The sequence below is a fragment of the Daucus carota genome, chromosome 5 (genome assembly GCF_001625215.2).
Source record: "Daucus carota subsp. sativus chromosome 5, DH1 v3.0, whole genome shotgun sequence".
Classification (NCBI taxonomy): domain Eukaryota; kingdom Viridiplantae; phylum Streptophyta; class Magnoliopsida; order Apiales; family Apiaceae; genus Daucus; species Daucus carota.
Window position 1 is genome coordinate 5,653,995 of NC_030385.2, and position 22,384 is coordinate 5,676,378.

The 22,384-nt window shown below is 35.3% G+C and overlaps 3 protein-coding genes across 4 annotated transcripts; 2 read left to right on the plus strand and 1 right to left on the minus strand.

The window, feature by feature from the left end:
* Window positions 1-1,038: 1,038 nt before the first annotated feature.
* LOC108219844 (adenylyltransferase and sulfurtransferase MOCS3) lies at window positions 1,039-8,378 on the plus strand. Its single transcript, XM_017393390.2, has 11 exons — window positions 1,039-1,332; window positions 1,412-1,504; window positions 1,622-1,677; window positions 1,812-1,876; window positions 2,001-2,075; window positions 2,175-2,253; window positions 2,687-2,725; window positions 2,851-2,959; window positions 5,130-5,248; window positions 5,356-5,472; window positions 7,799-8,378. The coding sequence occupies exons 1-11, from the start codon at window positions 1,116-1,118 to the stop codon at window positions 8,189-8,191; spliced, it is 1,362 nt and encodes a 453-aa protein (XP_017248879.1). The 5' UTR covers window positions 1,039-1,115; the 3' UTR covers window positions 8,192-8,378.
* A 917-nt stretch (window positions 8,379-9,295) lies between these two features.
* Window positions 9,296-12,230, minus strand: LOC108223630 (GDP-L-galactose phosphorylase 1). Its single transcript, XM_017397973.2, has 7 exons — window positions 11,461-12,230; window positions 11,251-11,372; window positions 11,105-11,164; window positions 10,671-10,913; window positions 10,390-10,575; window positions 10,032-10,277; window positions 9,296-9,902 (listed from the first exon to the last, which is right to left on the minus strand). The coding sequence occupies exons 1-7, from the start codon at window positions 11,582-11,584 to the stop codon at window positions 9,552-9,554; spliced, it is 1,332 nt and encodes a 443-aa protein (XP_017253462.1). The 5' UTR covers window positions 11,585-12,230; the 3' UTR covers window positions 9,296-9,551.
* Window positions 12,231-14,812: 2,582 nt separating this feature from the next.
* Window positions 14,813-21,501, plus strand: LOC108220277 (PHD finger protein EHD3). 2 transcript variants are annotated; one of them, XM_017394006.2, is made up of 6 exons: window positions 14,813-14,914; window positions 15,302-15,569; window positions 16,161-16,394; window positions 16,504-16,800; window positions 18,329-18,415; window positions 20,219-21,501. In XM_017394006.2, the coding sequence occupies exons 2-6, from the start codon at window positions 15,318-15,320 to the stop codon at window positions 20,972-20,974; spliced, it is 1,626 nt and encodes a 541-aa protein (XP_017249495.1). In that variant the 5' UTR covers window positions 14,813-14,914; window positions 15,302-15,317; the 3' UTR covers window positions 20,975-21,501. The 2 variants fall into 2 exon arrangements, with proteins under 2 accessions (XP_017249495.1, XP_063949283.1); XM_064093213.1 differs by lacking the exon at window positions 14,813-14,914 and having other exon boundaries at window positions 15,177-15,569.
* The last annotated feature ends 883 nt before the right edge of the window (window positions 21,502-22,384 follow it).

Genomic DNA, 22,384 nt, shown 5'->3' on the forward strand with positions numbered 1-22,384 from the left:
AACCTTGATAATAAGCTACTGAACAAGAACCTATCCAAAAAGGATTGATCTCGGTTTTATTGGAAAACAAATAACTGATAAATAGAGGAGAAGATGGAGAGCGAAGAGGATTTGATGGATGAAGGGTATAAAGGTGAAGAATGGTGACGACTAGTTCTGGGAGTCAGACTCTCAAAACCCTAATTTTATCTTTTATTCAACTTTTTTATAGAGAACAATTTAATGGGACAAAACTAGTAAAAAGTCAATACTAACATGTGCGCAATATAGGTCATGCGTATAATTAAACTCGACATGAAACTTAGACCTCATTTGTAATCGGTTTAGAATAGTAATTTTATTTTTCAAAAATTAAAGTAACAATAAATTATTTTGTAAAAACATAGTCAATTTCATCACATCACAAAATTAACTTGTTATATTCATGGTTTCCCTGACAACAACTTTTTCAAAAAAAATTGGAATTCTATAATATTTCATAACACTATCTTCCTTTATATGATTAGGAGCTACGAAGGTATTGTTGAATAATTTCTCAACCTTTTCATCAATCCAGAATTTCTATAATGCACTTATGATCATGTCCCGGTCAAGTGAACATTTGGAAGCATGTAGAGAATTTTTATGATTAGTCCTTTACTTCTAATATTGTCACTACAAGTATGACCTCATTCCATTTTATGTATTAACTTTAGAGGGAAGAATTATGTATATCAAGGTAAAGGTAAAAGTGTGATGAACTGAAGTTCCAGACTTGGTTGGATTTGCGAGTAGAAGTGTTATGTAATCGACAGAAATATTTAAATGTGTATTTCGTATTAGACTTGTGTCCTGGACGTTTAGAGGAGTAATGTAAGACTTCTTATGTAAGGTGAAATATGCTTTTAAGTTATATTAAATTTGAGATTATGAAAATATATTTCGATGTGTTCAGTGGAATGACGTCCCTGACCGGGTTAGTGACTTACTGAGGTCATCCGGGCCAGAGCTGGAAAAAAAATAGTAATAACAATAATATTACATAAAGCGCCACAAAATATATATAAGGAAAAGAAATAAGCTCATAAATCTGAATTGAAAAAACTAGGGTTTTTGATAGAAGCATCAGGCGTGCAATGGCGGGGAGTGAGGAGGAGAGTAGAATAATTCGTGAAATGGAGTCACTGAATGAGTCGAAACGCAAGATTGACGATGAAATTAGGGTTCTACAAGCTCGCCTTCTCCAAATTCGTCAGAACAACCATTCCAGCAAAACCTACGGAAACAACTTACCTGCTCACCATATTTACCGATACAGTCGCCACCTCTTGCTTCCTTCCTTTGGCGTTGAAGGTTACTTATCATATCATATTTATGTCAATATAAATTATATATAAAGAGACTGATTATTTGAATTCATTTGTGTATTCAGGACAGGCAAATTTGTTGAATTCTTCTGTGTTGGTGGTTGGTGCTGGAGGTTTAGGCTCCCCTGCTCTTTTATATCTCGCTGCCTGCGGTCTTGGTATTTCTTTCAATTTTAATTTTTTTTTAAAAATTATTCACTGTTTCTTGATTATTATTGCTGCGGCCTGTATTTTATTTGATGATCATGCTCTTTTCGGTTACATTCATATCGCAGGTCGGTTAGGAATTGTGGACCATGACGTTGTAGAGCTTAACAATCTGCACCGGCAGGTATAGCTTCTTATGTCGGGGACTCCTTGTAAATTTTTTTTTTTAAATTTTTTTTCTGTGAATTGAGTAGTAGGCTGCTGCATTGTATGTTGTATTTATCTTCATCTGCTTCGTTTTGTTATTACTTGTTGTAGATTATTCATAGTGAAGCATATATTGGCAGACCAAAGGTGGAATCAGCAGCTGCTGCTTGCCGCTCGTAAGTCCCTATTGATTATTCTCCTACCTCAAAGTTATGCCACGCCTTTTATCTGCTTTTACTAGAATTTGGCTATATTATTTATAACTCAACCTTTTATTTTCTCCTTCACTCTGCAACTTAGGATCAACTCAACTACTCAGATTGTGGAGTATAAAGAAGCTCTGCGAGCTACAAATGCATTGGAAATAATGAGCAAGTATCCTTAGATGCTTGAGTGTCCGTGTTTCAATTATGGTTGTTATTTATTTGTTCTTGGTTTCGATGTCTGGAAATAGCATTTCCTTCACTTGCTTAGATATGATGTCATATTAGATGCTACAGACAACGCTCCAAGTCGTTACATGATCAGTGATTGCTGTGTTGTGTTGGGAAAAGTAGGTTCATGTGCTATATCTCATTTTATTTCAGTTACTTCTCTCTGACATAATGAAAATGTAACTGCAAACCATCATGTTAGTTTATGTGAATAATTGTGATGCTCTGGTGAAAGTATAATAATTGGTCTATGTCAAAGCCATCAGCAACTGTCATCAGCTTGCGAGCTAATGAAATAGCTCATTATTAACAGAATGTGGATCAATAAATTAAGAGAGAAGCAAAAACTTAATTTTCAGAAGATGGTATGCATTACAGTTTACACTATATTGTTGGATATGTTGTTACTTGTGTAAGAGTGTCAGACTGATTTTTCTTTTGACTTCCATTGGAAATTTCCCTTCTTATTGTGAACTCAAGTTTTATTTTCCCACCGTGCTCGTTTCTTTTAAGCCTTCTATGAAAATTTTCTAATATCGACCTGTTGTGCAGCCTCTTGTATCAGGTGCTGCAGTTGGACTGGAAGGGCAGGTAAGCTCATAGTCACACTCACACTCTCTTTTACTGGTATGTCTTGTACATGAATCTGATCCTTTGGGTTCTAGTTTGTAGTGTATTCAAACTTGTAACAGAACAACTCTAATTTGTTGGAACAGCTCACAGTGTACAATTACAACGGAGGTCCATGTTATCGATGCTTATTTCCAACACCGCCACCTACTACAGCATGTCAAAGATGCTCCGATAGCGGAGTTCTTGGTGTTGGTAAGCATAACATATTTTGTAGTCAGACTCATTGCATTCTATGAAATAATTACTGGAACCGGAAATACTTGAATCCCTCTATATTTAAGTTCTAGTATGTTCTTGCTGACTTCAAAATTTATGTTGTGTTACAGATATATAAACAATAGCATGATTGTCAAAATGCTATACCAAAGGAGCATGTAGTCATGTACTACCCATACTGATAACCATCTTGTTCGATAAAATTTAAGCCTTGAACAACCGTAGAATGGATTATGCTGATACTTGTCGAATAAAAAATGTATGCTAAAGCAATTAAACTCTGGCATTGCCCAGCTACTGTGGAACTCTCCATTACCTTCGGACTAGAAGCATTGGGGGGGGGGGACACGGGGATACAATAATTCGGCAAATCTAAAAATATGGGGATTCTGGTAAGGGGTGGATTCGGACAATATTTGAAATTAATCAAATACATATAATGCATATATTTTAAGAATAACATCTATATTAACTAAATGGTCAATTAAATAAGTTTATTATTTTCTGTAATTTATATAAGAGTTGACTTAATAACACAAATATTGTATAACAAGTTAGTTAAGTACTTGAGTAATCAAGTGATTACTTCGTTAACTAATCTCCAAGAATCCCCGCACACCCACGAACATGCGCGCTGTGTGGACCTAGGAATCATGTGCGTAGTGCGGACCCACGAACATGTGTGCCGTGTGGACCTAGGAATCATGTGCGTAGTGCGGACCCAGGAATCATGCGCAGTGCGGCGGGTGAGTGAAGTGAAGAATTCCTGCTTTCTAGCCTAGGATTGGCATTAGTTTAGACCACCGTTTAAAAAATCGTTATAATCATTAGTGGTATCAGTATTATACATACTAGCTTATAACTAATGGACAAAAGGGTTTTTGTAACAATTTTTCGTGTTTATATTTTAGTTACTATTTCCAATGTATTTCTGTTTTTATTCTTTTAATAATGTTTTAATTCTTTATATAATACCATTTATAAATATATTGCTATAATATTAATCACATTTTTGATTTATATGATGAAACTATTGTCAAATATTTTATATTAGTTCTAAATATTTTTTTTTTTGATTTTAATTGTTCCTTGATATAAAAACTATATAAAAGAATGATTTTGTTACAGTTTTTTGGGACTACAACATAACACAAGTACTACACCCAAACAATGTGATTCTGATAGAATTTAATTATAGATAGTAATTTATCATTCTTATACAGTTCAAATATAATCATAACTAGTGTATATTATCTGAAGGTCATGAGGCCCATAATACTGACTTATCTTTAATAATAGTATAAATAATAGGGGCCGTTTGGGTTAGCTTAAAAGAAGTGACTTCTTGCTTATAGTAAAGAAGTGGAGTAGAAGTGAGAAGTAAATAAGTTAATAAAGTGCTTGGAAAAGAAGCAGAAGTTGTGAGAGAGAAGCTAGCATTCTCGGCTTCTTAAAAGTGCTTCTACTTCTTTGCACAAACGGGTCAAGAGAAGCAGAAGCCAGAAGTAGCTTCTGCTTCTCTTGGCCAAACAGGCCCATAATGTTGTTGTTTTATTTAGGCCCCAGTAATGAAGGCCAGGTACTGATCAACTACTAAAATTTTAATGTTTCCATCTCCTGGTCTTTTAAAATTTGTTCTCTTATTTATATAATTTGAATTTATATATAATTTTGTTGTAGAGATTTTTGTACCAGAGTAGTATAAGTAGAGATATTTTGGCAGCCAATGAGCCAAATAGACCCCATAAAAATGTTTAACTCAGGCTGTTAAAATATGTGTTAGTTATAATCAAATAGGCCCGCTAAAACAGGCTTTAAAATAATAGAGACTGTAAACTGGCAGATATATCGACCAACCACCAGGAACTCTTAATGTTTTTAATGTAAATTGTAACAGTATAATATAGATAGATATAGTATAGATATCTGTAGAACTAGAAAGCTATAGATTAATTATTCCACTCATTTTTCTGTCCATCACAGCAAGCAATTTCTTGTGCTTTCAGTTAGGAATCTATTCTGAATTGCTAAACAATTACTATACATGCTTATACTATTCCTACTGTGCACCTATGTACTAATTCAGACCTTAAGTCTTAGTTTATTTTTTGAATCCTCCTTTCCTTTCTTGTATCTGAATTTACAGTTCCCGGGATAATTGGATGTCTCCAAGCTCTGGAGGCTGTGAAAATTTCAGCTAAAGTTGGGGACCCGCTGTCAGGAAGAATGCTTCTACTGGATGCAATGTCAGCTCGAATTCGTATTGTATGTTTCTGTCTTGTATAATCTTTCCGGATTAAACTTCTTGTCTATTTCTGTTTTGTATAGACAGTCTTGGCTGTTTTCACAACAATGACTGGTTTTCTGTTTAGGTCAAGATCAGAGGGAGGTCACCGCAATGTGAAGCTTGTGGTGACACTTCACCGTTAACCAGACAGCAATTTCAAAAATTTGACTATGAGAGTTTTACTCAATCTCCTCTGTCCACGGTATTGTTTATTTTCTTTTTATCTGTCGCTTTACCTTGCAATTTATTTGCTAAGCTCTAACTAATTGTTAGTGTATTAATGATTTGAGTTGAAAGTAAAATTCATTATTTTTGTCGTCCTGTTCACAATTTTAAAAATAGGATCTTAGTGTATAATGTGATAGAACGAAAAGATAAAAGGTAACAGTTCAATTGCGAAAGAATCACTATCCCAAGGGGTTTAGAACGGCGGAAAGGAGAATATATGACTGATAGCATCCCATAAACAAAGAGAGACTCGATCTAATAGTTAATAATCAAGCAATTACCTAATCAAAATAGCCTAAGGAACAAGGTCCACAAACAATTAAGGTTATTTTATTCCAACTAGTAACTATCAGGACAAGTCAGTGGGTATTAAAAGCGCTTATATGCGCACACATATTCAATTGCGCATCGCTTTTATGTGCCTAGAGTGCATACGCACAGTTCAAAAGCGCAAGATAAGCGCACTTCCGTAAAGAGGAGTCATTTCTAAAGGAAATGGGTCCCCAAAAACCCTACTGACCTTATAGCGACCGACACTGATAGATACAAATCGGAATGGGAGGCAAAGATTAAACTCATCTTAGATACAGACATATTTATCTTGTATATACTGATTTATTTTTTTGTACATACAACTATTGTATATACATATATGACTTGAGGATGCTGAACAAGACTCATATCTTGTATGTACTGATTTATTTATTTATACATAAGATTGTTGTATATACATATATGACTTGAGGATGATGGAAGAAGACTTTGTTGAGGATCTTAAATTATATCAGCGAAGATATTGATTTGTGAATATTAATGACGAAGAAGAAGAATGGACTAACTTTGCAATTTTGGTTACTTTGACCCTAAATTGTTCTACTTTGGATCTATATGATACTTAATTTGGTTGCTTTATCAATTAAATGTTTTCTTATGTATAGATTAACAATATTCTACGTTATATATTATTTATATATGTATATTTATTTGTCTGATTAAATGTCTTATCTATAAATTTACAATATTTTACATTACGTAATTTCTATATATGTATATTTCTTTGTCTTTGATGAATCCGTGCATTTCGCATTGCGTGTTGAGCTTATGCTTCAGGGGACTTAGCGCTTCTGTGCGCATATTGCGTTTAATAATACTGAGTACACCCCACTTACAAGTTATATATCAAGCAGTATGACAATGAATATAATTTATTTATTTTTGTTTTCACTTCTGTACTCGTCAGTAATGCATTCATTCCTCGTTAGCAATGCTCAAGGAATCATCTCTTGTAATCCTTGAGTGGCTAGCAATTAAGAAACTGTTGCAATTTAATGGTCAAAGTTGGAACGGGGTTTAAAGCCATGGCTTTAGTTCTATTTTTCCTGATCGGCGGCTATAGTTACATTTGAGTAATGGTGAAGTGTCTCTCCCTCAGAATCCCCTAGGAAGCACGGACACTGCTGGGAAGGAGCCGTACGAGCGTCTGGTGCGTCAGACTTGGTACCAACTGGGCTTATCACGTGTCTCGGTGTCTGACTCGCCATCGACCCGGGGTGACATGAGCACTTGGCCCACTTAAAATAGGCCCCATATAATCTGATTATACCCTAGTTGTAGAGCATTTCTCATATAGTAGATCCTCTCTTTTCCCATCAAGCCTTCTCATATACATACATACATATACATGTGTGTGTGTGTGTGTGTGTATGTGTAACATCAGATCTTCTTGTTCTTATATACATCTTGACATTCTTGAATGAAATTGTGATCTTGAATTTGTTTATCTGTCACCATGGAAGAACCTTTATTCTATTATGAATGTACTTTCTATTACTATATTTTTTACCAAGTCCCATATACAGGACTCTGATATTTGGTGAATCCCCATGTTCCCCTACCAGTGTGTCGTGCACCGTATCCACCATATGTGAGTCATTGCTTCCTGGTCAAAAACACTTGAAGAACCTACAACAATAAGGGCATTACAGACAAATCTACATATGCAACATTATATTCATGAATGCGTAACTTTTCTATGTCCAAATTTTCTTATAAATCTATCTTGAAGAAGTATTATTATATTTATTATCTTCCCTTGTTGCTTCTTCTCTTGGTGTTTTAATTGGAGGATACTTGACCGCTGGTTAAATAGTCGATTATAGGTACTGATACGCAAAAGAAACTGCAACCATCTTTTGGAAAATCAGTGTAAAATTTGGTTACCAAAATGTAACATATGCATCATCAAACTCTACAAGATGTCAACATTAAATTCTTTTTTAATCTTTCTGACATGCTTGCAGACTCCACTGAAGTTGAAGTTGCTTCCTGGTGATGCTAGAATAAGCAGCACGGAGTTTAATAAAAAAATTAAGGATGCAGAGCCATATGTATTGGTGGATGTGCGGCCATCTCACCACTATAAGATTGTTTCTCTTCCGAGATCATTAAACATTCCACTCTCATCACTAGAGGATAGATTGCCTGAGATATCTTCGGCTTTAAAGAAAGAGCAAGAGTGCCGAGGACTAGAATCTGGACGAGGAACTGCTCTATATGTGGTCTGTAGAAGAGGAAATGACTCCCAGAGAGCTGTAGAGTATCTCCACAAGATGGGCTTCAGTACAGCAAAGGATATTATTGGGGGTTTAGAGTCATGGACATTTGATATAGATCCTAATTTTCCTACTTACTAGTTAGGCGTCCCATGACTGTAAGAATATTATATTTCTTTCCCTCGTTTTCATATTGTTAACATTTGTGTTATTATTACTGCAGCTATTGATCTGTGTGTGGTGTCTGAACACGTCAAATCAGTTTGGGAAGTTTGGGCATCCAAGCAAAAACCCTTTTATATCAAAGATCATGAATTGTTGTACTTTATCCTTCTTTGATACTCCCAGTTTATCCGTCTTGTTTGACTTTTTATGGTCAAAGTGACCAAACTTTGACCGGTAATTAGTAATTATTCTCGCATCATCTTGAACATCGAAAAAACCAATAATATATGGTATCCCAATTTTTCTTTTTTGACAAAGATATATACTTTCAATTTTAGTTGATCTTAGTTGGATGATTTATGTATATGCGGAGTCTCTTTATTATTAGTGTGGTTGAATTGATCAAACATTCCTAGGAAAAAAGTTGGACAAGGTTTAGAAAACTATTCCCTCCGCCCCACCAATTATATACATTGGATATGGACACGGATATTAAGAAAAAGTGAAAAAAATAGTAAAGTAAGATGAAATGTGGTTAAAGTGGTGGGATCATTTGAGATAGTGGAGGAAAGTAGTGGATGTAATAATGTTTATATTATTATAAAATAAAGATAGTAGAATAAATTAGTTGGTATAATAGTATTTTATATTATTAAAACTTACTACTTTCGGAATGTATAGAAATGATGAGAAATCCAAAAAGAAAACTGTATAGAAATGAATAAGACTGTTATGACGAAAGGAAAAAAAATGAACAAGACAGAGGAAACAACATCTTTTATAATAAAATAAGAGAATGAATGAAATTTTCAAATAATTATTTGTAATATAAATTAAATTCCTTTCCATTCTCAAACACCAATTATTTGTAACCAATTATTTGTAATATAGTTTAAATTTCATTCCTTTCTCAAACACCAAACACGTTAATGCCGTTAGCCGTAAGTGTCAGGTAGAGCAGAACTCCTGAATAAAGATCGACAACTTGCTATAATTTAATACCCAGGGGAGACTACAAAGACAGAGTCGTATGATTGCACACCCTCTCTGGCTTATGAGGCATCTAAATTGAACAAGCAATTACAATGCTAACCCACTTAAATTGACAAGCCGCTCATGAGAGCAAGACATGGTCGATATTACATATTATCTTACATATCAACCAAGGAGAAAACCAGAAAAACAGATTCAGATATTACATGTATGTAGTTGGCAGCAGCCACAAAGCAATAATATTTTGCTTTATTTTATCTAGAGGATAGTTTCACCGAGAAACTCACTGAAACTCCCCATACGTGAAGTTTAAATGCATGAATACTACTTTAATGCCAAATTCTTAATTCTGCACAAGGCATTCTGGCTTCCCTGGCACAATTGCAAGGTTCACGGTTTTTTCATGAGATCGGCCCTCAACGTCTTGGTCCTCATCAGAGCTACGAGTGGTGACCAAACATTCATCAACAGCACAAGTGATTGCCTCAAAGATGATATCTTTCACTTCCTGGAATCTCTCTTCGGAGAGAGAGACCTCAGCAAGAAGCCTCCAAGCATTTTCCTCGGATGCCTCGTCATAGTCCTCTTTTCTTTTCAACACCATATGTCCACTAATTTCCCAAACTGCGGGATTCACTTGGGTGTCCAATAGTTCAGAACTCACTTCCCCAAGAGCTTGTTTCTCAGCATAACACTGTTTATTCATTGTCACAAGAAGTTCAAATGTCAGCAAAACTGGCCCCAACCAAACAATCACCGGAAATTCGTTATGAAATTAAAAGGAACAAAAAGAACATGGTTTAATATGAACACAGTCTTCTACCTGTGGTAGGAGAAAGATGCGCCTTCCAGAGTCAGAGATGAGGACATTGTAAGGTATGTTATTAATCTGAAGGCATATGCAAGCGTCTGCAACTGCTGCTGACAAATTCTCCAGACTTGAACCCTCAAACACAAGACCTCTGACAGGATAATTCAATAGCTGGGAGATTTCAATCCCACCACTTAGAGTTGTGATATTCTTAGTGCTCGTTTTCTCTATTGGGAAGGGGACAGCCAGGTAGTATGCCTGTTCGGAAAAAAAATCAAACTCTACAATTTAACATCAAAGTAGGAATAGACCTGTTAAGTAAATGATATTATAGTCAATTAATTTGTCATAGAAAGTATAAGAGTCGGACCTGGAAGTGAAGGTGATTAATGGTAGCAAATGCCCCCAGGCTATTGTATCCCAGACGGAAGTATGGACTCCCTGCTTCTGCTGCCATGTAAAGCGCCAGCAAGAGGCTTTCATGGTCAATCCTTTGTGGTAAGCACTCAAGAACACGAGGGATAAGAAGTACATGCCCGTATTCAATGGGACTGACCTGTTAATATAGAGTTAAGAACAAAGTTGAGTATACAAATTTCAATGAGATACACAATAACACAACTTATAGAGTTGAAGCAATAAAGAACGTACATTAATGGCAACAACACTAGGGGAGTTGGCAACATCAATCGGGGCATTTGGAAAGAACTGAATTTCACCATCCTCGCTTGCTTCAAACTGGAAGATGACCTCTTCCTGCCCAACTTTAGTAAAGTTGAATTTGGATCCATCAAAAGGCTGCAGCACCTTGTCGACTCTAAACTCAGTTGGCCTCTTTTTGAGGTGGCGGCCCTCGTTAAGCTGAGCAATGAATCCATGGTCTCCAGGGATCACCTATACCCAATAAAATAAAAACAAAATAAGTCAAATCCTTGGACGATGATAGCAGCTGCTCATTTTTCCAATGATAACTCCACCAAACAAGTGTGGTTACATGATAAAAAAGTGTATCTATTCTTATATGTTCAAGAATAAGAAGGTATGCATTCATTCATAAGAAAACATAGGTTAGTTAAAAAAAGAACCTTGGTTTGACAGGCAGTGACATCATAGCGGAAAAGGCCCTTCTGCATACGGTCCTCCCACTGAGGAAAAAAAGAAGAATAAATTAGTCTAATAACACAAGGTAACAAAGCTAAGATGGGCATATGTTGCAAGTCAAGTGAATTACCTCCCCAAGGAGGAGGGATTCGAGGAAAGCAACCGGAGGCTGCTGCGGCTGCTGCTTAATCTCCTCAGCAGCCAATTCCTTGGCAGTCTCCTTCTTAAAAGCATACAAAGGCAGCTTTGAGCCTAAATTAGAAAATTAAAAACCCAATTAGCAATACAAAAATTGGAAAGAATGATGAGGACAAAGAGATAAATGAGAAGAAAAAAATACCTGGAAGGCAACAGTTGTTGAGACAATTCCGGCCACAACCTCCGGTGGTTTGGCGGGAGGCTTCTTCCCCGTCTTCCTTTTGGTAATTAGAGACGACGGTGGGAACCCTCTTAATCCTCAACATCTTCTTCTTAAATTCTTCTTAATATTGTTTGACTTCGAAATATTTATATATGTATAATCTATCAAATACGAACCCAAAGGCAAATAGATCTAACCAAGGCAAGGAATACGTAGAGAAATTGGAAAGCTAAGAAAAAGAGGACAAGGGAGAGAGGGAACCACCGCCGGCGAGAAAGAGGAGGTCGGAGGGACTGCCGCCTTCAGAAGGCAAGGCACCACGACCACCGTGCGGCAAGGGGTTGGTTTCAGTAGTGGTTATGACAGAAATACCCTTGCTACGCACGGAATGGACATGGACTAGTCCCCGGGATATCCTGTGTTTAGCCGTGATGTCTACAACTTGTCGATCCTGGGCTCTTACCCTGTTTTGCTTCTATTTCGTCAAACACTTGGCGAGCGAGAGAGAGAGAGGGAGAGAGATTATGAATGAAGATTAATTATAAGATGAGAGAGCTGTGTGTTTTTTCTTTTTTGTGGTGGGAGAGGAATGGGGATATATAGAGAGGAGAGGAGAGGAGTGGAGCATGCCAATCCAGGCGTCACGGCTTGTGGTTGAGTTTAAGCGCTTATTGGTTGAGTGGCTGCTAGACTATGTACCTACGTGTCTGCGTACTTTTACTTGACCCAGGATCCCTATCCGTGGTCCAATTCCTTCCCCTCCTTTTATTCCACATATATAATCTTATTTTCACTTGATAGTGCTACCAAATATTCATTCTGACCAAAATAAGAGAATAAAGAATATACAAATAGTATGTTCCATTTGGCTAATTGCATATTCAATATTTTCTTTTCGCACCTATTTTTCCTTTTTCTAGCGAATTATTCCATGTACTTGGTCGTAATTGTCCACCCATTCTCGTTTATCAGAAACTAGTGAAAAAATGCGCTCCACGCGAGTGAGTAGAAAATAAACTGTAAAATTTTTTAAAAGATCTTTATGATCTATAATTGAATCTTTTTATTTTGTAATTATTGTGTTTTTTTTAAGATTTCTGTAATTAGTTAATATATAAATGGTAGTCGTTAGGATTTGATATGCAAAATAAATGTGGCTGTCGTTAAGAATTGCTGATATGCAAATACTGATATGCATACTATCAGGATTCGCCGTAAATATTAATATGCTATCAGGATTTGCTAATATCTTGATATTCCTGGGTCTAAATTCTGATATCCCTGTTACAATTTCGGTTTTGACAAATATTCTTTTAAATAAAATTTAAGTTAAAATATTTATTTCAATTAACGTAATATCTTAAGTTACGTTTAATTTTGGTATTATGTATGGAATATATCTTCTAAATATGGAATATCTTTCATAAAAATATACAAAATGAAAAACCTAGCAGCCTAAATCTCTCTCTTTTTCTCACAAAACATATAGTTGTTATTATTCTCAGGCGAACTTATGTCCTCGAATCGATGTTGCAAGAAACCCATCACAACATAATTGGGACAATATTTATTTCAAAAACAGTCAGGTTTTTTAAAAGGTATTGGCAACGCAGCTATTAAATATATTATTGCTTGATTTAAGAAAGCAACGTAAAGATGTGATTTCTTCTTTTCTAGTTATTTTTCTTTCTCTAATTGATATCTTGTTTTTGAACTTCGTGTTTTATTTCATTATTTGGCATTTCTTATTCTTGTTAATCATATATAACTGTCCATTATTGTGTATCTGCTCTATTATTTCCAACACAAGAAATATTTTGAAAACAATGGTGTTGGAACTATCTATGAAGCTCCTAGAAAGACTATAGAAGCTCATAGGTGGAGCTCTATAAGTTGGTTTAGACGTGTAAACTTTTGTGAAGAAGAAATGAGGTTCTTGATGGTCTAAGAACCTCTTTAGGTTCTACCATGCGGAGGTTACTTGAGTATCTCTCAGGAGGGGCAAAAGGACTTGTTTATAGAACTTCAAGGTTCACAACTTCTAATAAAAGATTAAAATTTAGGAAAAAACAACTCCGTGCAAAGCAAAGAATCTGCCGGCATAGTCTTATTGAAAGACTTGAACAACTTCCTAATTTTTAGGAACACGTTTTTGGAGGTATTTTGTCACCTATTTATCATTGATTTGAGAGGAATATATGATATACTTGAAGACTATAGGCCGGGTACATCAAGGATGTTGTGGTTCACAGTCTTAATTTCATGAGGTCTTTGAAAGCTCCCCAAACACTATAAAATTAATGTTTGGATGAGAGTTGACTACTGTAGACATATTATTTAAGGATACAAAATTATGAGAAAACATGACTTATAGGACAAGTCAGAGAGATTTGAAGGAATAGAACTACATTGAGTTGATCCCCTATATAAAGGGGTATGTAGACACTTTACGGGAGACAGATTCATTCTTGTGAGATCGAGAACATCATAAATTTGAGAGAACCACATCTCTAATCGATTTAGAGCAGCTATGCATAGAACTACATCGCTCTATCTACTTTCCGTAAACACATTCTTATCATTTATCAAACACACATTCATATCATTTATCAAACACAACCGTATTCTGCGTAACTGTAACCGTAAACTTTTTTTGGATGGTTCTTTTCTTCCTAGTTTTCCATATACTGAGTTGAGGATTTTGTAAATCCTTCTAATGAGCACTACTTATTATAATTATATCCAAACTTAAACCACTTGTTCACATAATATAATAAAATTCAAAATACATTAATAATTATTTGAAATTGGCTAAGTCAAAAATAAAAATATTATACCAAATAATATATACCAATTTTATAGATATTTTCAAAATACATATATTAAAAAATTATAATTAATTTAATAATATTGTATAACAAAATTATATAACAAACACACACATATAAAGAGATAATATTATACATATATTAATAAAAAATTATATTTTATATAAATTACTATTTCATTTTATTGGATATTGTGGAAATCATGTATGTTACTATAATAAAACATATACGAGGAAGACCGAAAGTTATTTCAGTTTTGTAAACAGAAAATATGTTTCTATAAAAATTGTCGCAAAAAATGTTTCACAAATTACAATACATTTCCACTCGTTAAACATACATGATTTTTAATAAAATAATTACCTTTATATGATAGATTTAGTGAAAGTTTTTTTTTTTTTTTGCCACAAGTGAAAGATTTTTTAATATTTAAATCAAAAAATTTAATAAGTCAGGAAAAGTTTAACTGAATTTGTTATATATAAGTTAGAACAAGAAGTAGGAAATTTAAAATGAGAAGAGGGCCACACAAGAAGTTGCCGTTGGTCTGAAGGGCACACTCATACTCACTACACTACTCCCCCTCTTCTGGGTTGTATTTCAAGGTGATATCTCTCTCTCTCTCTCTCTCCCCTATAAATATAAATATATATACACGCACACCTGTAATTTGGTATGCATAAACGTGTGTGCGATTAGTTTTTTTTTTTTTTTCAATTGAATCATTGATTCCAAATTTATTATCGCTACACAGACACAGTCCTCGTGTGTGTATATTAGTAAAGTTTTTATTTTTATGTTAAATCAGGAGTAATCTTGGGTTCGTAAACGTGTTATTTGAAATTAGGGTTTAATTTCTATGATTATAGGCTAATTGTTGGTTATGGAGCCTTTAATTATATTCTGCATATACTACTTGTATGCTTTGTGTATACGTCACACCTTTCTGTGGACAGATTTTCAACTTGTTGGATGTAAATATGTGAAATTAGGGCTTGGACTGAAAGTATGGTTGAGGAAGAGAAAGGTCAAATTAGGTCGGATAATGAGGGAACGAAAGATGTGTCTGTAACTCTAACTGAAACTGAGAACAATGCCGCTGGCAGTGTTGACAGAAACTCTGCAGGTTCATCTGGGGTATGTGTTCGAAAATACCTCAGGAGGAAGAGTCAGAGGATAAACAGCGGTAGCTGTTTAAAGGGGATTGTTTTACAGGATTCTAGGGTTTCCACAAATGTAAGCACCCACGACACTGATAAGGTTTGCGCCCTTTCTTCTTGATACTTTTGTTGCTATTAACCCTTGTGTTGTAAAATCTTCTCACAAGTGCATATATAAATCTGTCGTGGCCTTAATGTTGTCCACGAGACTTACAAGTTAAAAATATGAATTAGAAGTAGTGAAATTAGGTAAAGGGAGGTTGAGCTTGATATATAGGATTCATTGATTTTGTCTCTTTATTTTTTGGTCATTGACTCATTGTAAGCCGCTTTATTATTAATTGAAAAGTGTTTTAAAAGCATGTTCTGGTATTTCTTTTATGTAGATATGATACTCGTTTATTTTAACTGAATAGAGAATTACATTTTTTATGATTTATCTTTGACCGTTGGAGGTATGGGCCGAATGAATTGGTAGTACTTAGTAGATTTCATGATAATAAGAAGAGTGAGAAATTTACACACACATATGTACATATTGTCATATTCTAATATTTTTTTCTGCATTTGACTATATTGACTATATGAGGATGCATCATCTTGAGAGCTTCTAGAAATCATGAATTTTGAAAGCTACTACGGATTTCGTTTTGAGATGCTTTGTTACAATTTAAAATTTCTACATCTGCAGAACTTAAAAGAACCGCCGAATGTTTGTTTACCCGGTGCTTCCAGAGTTAGTCTTGTTAGGATGAATTCCCATGATTCTAGAAATCTCTCTATTGATTCCCCGGTGAAAGACTGTAGAAAGATTTTTCTGGAACAACTCTATCAGTCAATAAAGGAGACTGAAGGTGGTCTGCAGGACTGCATTCAAGATGCTCTTTTATTTCATTCAGCAGGTGATTTCACAAGTAAAAAAGAGGCAAGTGCTACACCAGACCTACATGTTCCTTCCCCTTCTCATATTATTTGTGCTGGAACAATTTTGTTGGGTGCTATGTAGTTAACTCGTATGAACAAGTAATCTGCAGGAATCTCATTTTGGTGAAGGAATGTGTGGAGCTCCTAATGCACCTAAAGATCATGTGGGAATCATATTGAGTGAATCAAGAAATAAGCCATCTCCCTCTACAAAGACTGAGTTCTGTAAACGTGCTCTTTTCAGTGTCTTGACGTCAGCCAAATTTGCAGAACTATGTGACCTGCTTCTCGGAAACTTTCAAGGACTGAAAGTGAGTAGTCTCTTTGATATTAATACAATACAGTCCAGGGTCAAAGAGGGAGCTTATGAAAGTTCACCCATGTCATTCCACCATGATATTCAACAGGTATCTTAGATATTCATCTATTAATTAGTTATACATTCCAGCTCATATAATGAGATTATTATGAATAAACAAGTACTTTTTTGGTATACTGCGCTAGAAGGGAGTGGGTGGTGGCACAGGTGGGGTGTGAGTTTTTTTTTTTTTTTGTGGGGGCGTGGGTGGGGGGTGTCAAGTCAGTTGAGTAGGTTGTAGAAAGCAGTCCAATTAGTGATTAAAAGGCTAGCATAAAGCATTCTATTTGTGATGTCTACTTATATTACATAGCTTGTTCTAGTGCATTTCTACATGGATGTTTTCATCCACTTAACTAGTGGTTAAGACTAAAGAGTGCGGAGTGTTGAACATTGAGGCAAAGTTTTAAGGGAGTTCAGCATTTGCATAATGTTGGTCTAGAAAATCAGATCTGTGAAGGCAGCATTGTATATTATACTTTTAGGTATTGATGTTAATTGGCAGTCCAGACTTTCTTTTTCTGTATATAGCTTATAAATACATTCATTGTGCTAAAAACTTATAGAGCGCCAGACGTTTTTGATCATAAATTATGGGTTTAGTAGTTTCAGCTTCTCGGTTATCAGACTCTCGGTTCCATTCGAGGTCATTTCCAAATCATATAATATTAATCGAGTTAGTTAATATTTTAATTTTGATATTACAAGATTTTGGACCATGGTTAAAAATTATGGCCATGCCAGGAAGAAATATTTACAGTTTTCTGTTAAAGTAAAATTACGATTCAACCCCTAGGGATTATGATAGTGTAATCCATACATCATTACAAGTTGGAAATCGTCATTATGTTTTTTAAACTTAATTATAATATTATAGTTCTTAGTTTCTTGGACTATAGCTATGGTTTTCGAAAGAGTTGTATAGTGTATACTGTACACACACACACACACACACACAATTGCATATCCCTGGCATCTAATTTTTGAAACATCACAAAAAGGATGAAGTCCTATATGGACATATCCATACATCACTACAATTTTGAATAGTTATTATGTGTTTTAATCTTAATTACTAATATTATAGTTCTTAGTTTCCTAGACTATAAATACGGTTTTCCAAAGAGCTGGATTCACACACATACACACACATTATTGCATATTCCTGGCATCAAATGTTGTAACATCACAAAAAGGATGAAGTCCTATTTGGACATATCACATATCTTAGCCCCTCACAAATCCAGTGCAGTGAGCCCAGATCTCATACTCGAATCTTATGTCCGAGTAGCATTGCAACCTGATACCCTGACTTTTGTCTCTCCTCTGCAAAATTATAATTTATTTTTTAGGTGTCTGATGCGCTACTTTCCTTATAGACCCCTGTTTTCTATCTACAGTTCGATGTTTATTAAATGATTGAAGAAACAAAACTGGATCTGAGGCTCTGAGCAGTCTTCCCATTAATATGGCATAAACAATTTAAGATATTACTTTTAAGCTTTACATATACCAGTATTATATGCTGGAAATTTATGGTTTTTCTTGAACATCATGAATGAATGTTACCATTTCAGGTGTGGTCAAAGCTTCAAAATATTGGCACTGATATGGCTGCTCTAGCTAAGAGCCTCTCAGAGAAGTCAAGTGCTTGTAGTGTGGAGGTATTTTGTTTTTTATTGGCACTATTATAAATTTATAATGTAGATTTCCTAGTTCTCTTTTCTTCTTCCAATCGAAATTTTGGGTTGCGATGGGGGTTGATGGCAGAAAGTACAATAGCAACTTTGTCATTCTCTCTATCCTAAGCTCTTCGTTCGTTCGAATTTCGTATGATTTATCACTGACTATTTACCTGTATTCTTCCAAAGACAAATTTTTCTTCGAGTTCTGTTTGCAAGAGATTAGGATGAATGAGAAAGATTAATAATTTTAAGCTAAAAACGAAAAGAGAGAACAAGGTAAGTTAGTTAAGGAGTCAAATGGTTTGGCGTAAATCTTCCTCATTAGTTCCTTTGTTTCACATTTGTACTGCTGTATTGATAGTTCTTAAACTGGTATGTGGGACCCCCTTGGCAAAATCATATGAATGATAACTAGAAAGCACTACCATGCATTTGGAACACGTACAGGTTTATGCAATTTCTTGCTTGAATGATGGTCAACTGTCAGCTAGCAATTATTTATGCAATCAAGAGATTGTAGTGAGATGAGAGTTTAGACATTGTACATTCAAAATAATCTATTTATTATTTGGTACAGAGGATATAGATAAAAGTTACATTGGTAGCCACCGGTAGGTATGTGCTAATCACTCATATTTTCCAGATAATAATGTTTTTAATAAAACGGCTTACCATAAATTATTGTTCTTGAACAGACGGGTGTGATAAGGAAGAAGATAAAATTTAAGACTTTCAATGTTTATTTAAAGTCGACTCAGATAAGTCTCAGCAATGTTGGGCAGGCTATCTTTATCCTTGATACTGAGCACAATGCTAGAATTGATAGATTTGAGGTGGATTAAAACCCTTGTCTGTCTAATGGTGGGCACAAGGTGCAGTGAGGCACACTAACCTTGCCTCACTTTGCCCTAGGCACATATAATTGGAAGAGATTTGTGCCTCTCCTGTTTACCCTTTTATGTGCACTACAGGCTAGGGCCGAGGTGTGCCTAGTTAAAGTGCAACACATTTTGACCTATTTACCTAGACAACCCGAGTCAATTGGTCAACTCATCTAGATGTTGTAATAGCTCACATGTTGCTTGCTGCTTTTATTCTTCTCCCTACCTTCTTTTGTACTTCTATTGTTCTTCATTCTAAACAGTAGTCACGATATAGTCTTTGTTTACTCTAAGTATACATGGTATAGTTTTATTTAGAACCTACTGATACCAGTAAATTGTGAATTGGACTAAAAATGTTACATACTCTACATTAGTATGAATGAGTTGAAAATAAAATGACTAATTTTTTAATTTCCTTTGTTGAGATTTTTCTAAATATATTTTTTTGCCTTTTCTATACAACCTACACTTTGCTTTGTTAAACATGATCTGGGCTCCAGGAGGTTCCTTTTTCTGGTGCTCCTTTAGCCTCAAATAAGGCTGGTCGTTGTGAACAGCTGAACTTCTAGATCTTATTATAAATGGTTTCTATTTGCTATTATCTTTCTCGGCGAACACTTCTGTCTGTGTTCATCATCATATGATGATGTGAACAGTGGACACATTTTTAAATGACAGAAATCGAAATTTTACTCCTATAAATGTCACTGTACTATTTTCTTTATCAAGATGTCACCCTAGGCCACTTGGATATATTTTTTAATATTTAAAACAACGCAGTATGAAAATCTACATATAGTTAGTCGATACCAATATTTATTTCTCTTATTGTTTTAACTACTAGAGTTGTTATATTGGTTCAGTGAAATAATATGTTACATCTCGTATTTGGCAACAGGGTTTTATGCTAGAATCTAGTGGACATGCCAAAGTTGAGCAAACAGAAGGCTCTTGTCAGCTCAGAGCTTCAACTTGCAGGCAGTGTAAAGAGCAAGCAGAGGGTGAAAATTGTCTGGTCTGTGATTACTGTGAGGATAGTTACCATATTTTGTGCATTAAACCTGCTGTAGAGGAGATTCCTCTGAAGAGTTGGTACTGTACCAGCTGTAGGGCAAAAGGTATTGGTTCTCCCCATGAAAATTGTTTACTGTGTGAGAGTATAAATGCAGCCAGACCTTTACGTACTGAAGTCGATGTGGAAGAAGTAGAGCTCGAGAAAATCTCAAATGGTTCAGTGGAAGATCTGATAGAAAATGGAGCAGAAATTCTTCCAAACTGCAAAATCTGTGGTAACAATCTAGAGAATGAAAATTATAGAGTATGTGGTCATTCTTTCTGTATCAACAAGTATTACCATGAGAGGTGCCTTACAGTTAAACAGCATAACTCATTTGGTTCTTGCTGGTATTGCCCTTCTTGTTTGTGCCAAAATTGCCTAAGTGATCGAGATGATGACAAGATCATAATATGTGACGGCTGTGATGAAGCCTTTCACATATATTGCATGCAACCACCTTATCATACGATCCCCAGTGGAAAATGGTTTTGCACACAATGTGATGATGGACTCCAGCGCTTGCAGAAGGTGAAAAGGGCATGCTTGAAATCAGAATATAAATCGAGTCAGATATCTGCCAGTAGGCAAGGAGTATAGGAGAATATTTGACGTGGATGAAGATGTCAGATAAATCTGGTGGTGTTGGCATGCTACTGAATGCAAAATAGCTCGGAATTGTGAACAAAATATGGATATCTAGAAATACAAGTATTGAATTGATAATAGAATGGGTGGGGGGGAGGATCTGGCCTTCATTATTTTTTGAATGCAGAAGTATAATTCACGATCTATGAGTAACATCTAGTTCGGAAGAGGTGTCTTCATATCAAATGCCTTTTGTGGACCGAGAATAGGCTGTATACATGGCTGTGACAGAGAATAGGATGTATGCCTAGCTGAGTTTTGGACTTTGTATCAGTGAATTCACACTGATCTATGAAATGTGAATGATGTCAAGTCTGCTAGGGATTTGTAATATGTAGATGCTTTTGTTTAAAATCATCTCGAGTCTAATTTAGCTGTTGTAAACTTTGTACATTGATTTTTGAAATGCAACATTTGAAGGGAACAATGTTGTATTTGTATTTAAACAATCGAAATCTTGCTCAGCATATTATCCGTATTGGCTGCTAATCTTCTACTGAGGGCTTGATCACAACCATTAAAGTTTAAATTTTCTGTCCAGTTGGCAAAAGAGTCTAGAAGGATAAGCTACTTGTACTGAGCTTAGTAAAGTTAATATATTCTTCATCTTCGTTTTCCATGGCAAACAGTCTTTTTAAACGATTCATTTAGGCCAAACGACACCAATAATAATAACAATGTGAACCTTAAATTTGACTGCATTAAGCCTTAATCATGTAAGAATGATACTCCATTTCTTCTGATTGTATAGAGTTTGGCATTTCTTCTGATTCTATAGCATTTCTAAGTGCCTATGCTGTAACAAGCCGAGGGTCGGACCTGTTTGCATATAAGGTCGAGGGTCCGAATCTAAGCCAAGAACCACCTGGGCACTTCGCCCAATGTGAGTCGGATCACCTAGCCATGCTTCATAACAAAAATGAGCACCATATAAATACATACCACTCACTAAAGACTTGTATGAATAGAGGAAGGTTTTTCCTCTTTTCTTAGAGAGCTCGAATAGAACAAGTATTCAGATGTAAATTTCCATTGCCTCTCCAAATCTAAATTAAAAAGGACTATGAAGTTTAAATACAAATATCACAGGGCTCCAGAAAAATTCCCCTTTATGGAGCAGTGACATTGTTTTGACTCTTCTATCCCTATTGAGCTTGAAGAAATCGATCACTGGGATTGTGAATTAAATGGAGTGAGAACACTACTGTTATGGTGTGTGTCCAGTTTATACAGAAAGACAACAAAGGTATAAAACATTTACCAGGTTGTGATTGCTACTTGCTTAATGCTGTTTGCAATACTAACATATTTCTAGTTTAAACTAGTGATCCTTTTTTCTTTTGCAAGGGAGAAGTGTCAGGC

Coding starts and splice junctions, on each gene's coding strand:
- LOC108219844 (XM_017393390.2), top strand. CDS start 1,116: ATGGCGGGGAGTGAGGAGGAGAGTAGAATAATTCGTGAAATGGAGTCA. Junction 1,877..2,000: donor GCAGCTGCTGCTTGCCGCTC/GTAAGTCCCTAT, acceptor TCTGCAACTTAG/GATCAACTCAACTACTCAGA. Junction 2,076..2,174: donor GCATTGGAAATAATGAGCAA/GTATCCTTAGAT, acceptor TCACTTGCTTAG/ATATGATGTCATATTAGATG.
- LOC108223630 (XM_017397973.2), bottom strand. CDS start 11,584: ATGTTGAGGATTAAGAGGGTTCCCACCGTCGTCTCTAATTACCAAAAG. Junction 11,373..11,460: donor CAACAACTGTTGCCTTCCAG/GTATTTTTTTCT, acceptor TTTCTAATTTAG/GCTCAAAGCTGCCTTTGTAT. Junction 10,914..11,104: donor TCACTGCCTGTCAAACCAAG/GTTCTTTTTTTA, acceptor TATTGGGTATAG/GTGATCCCTGGAGACCATGG.
- LOC108220277 (XM_017394006.2), top strand. CDS start 15,318: ATGGTTGAGGAAGAGAAAGGTCAAATTAGGTCGGATAATGAGGGAACG. Junction 16,395..16,503: donor ATTTCACAAGTAAAAAAGAG/GCAAGTGCTACA, acceptor AGTAATCTGCAG/GAATCTCATTTTGGTGAAGG. Junction 16,801..18,328: donor TCCACCATGATATTCAACAG/GTATCTTAGATA, acceptor TTACCATTTCAG/GTGTGGTCAAAGCTTCAAAA.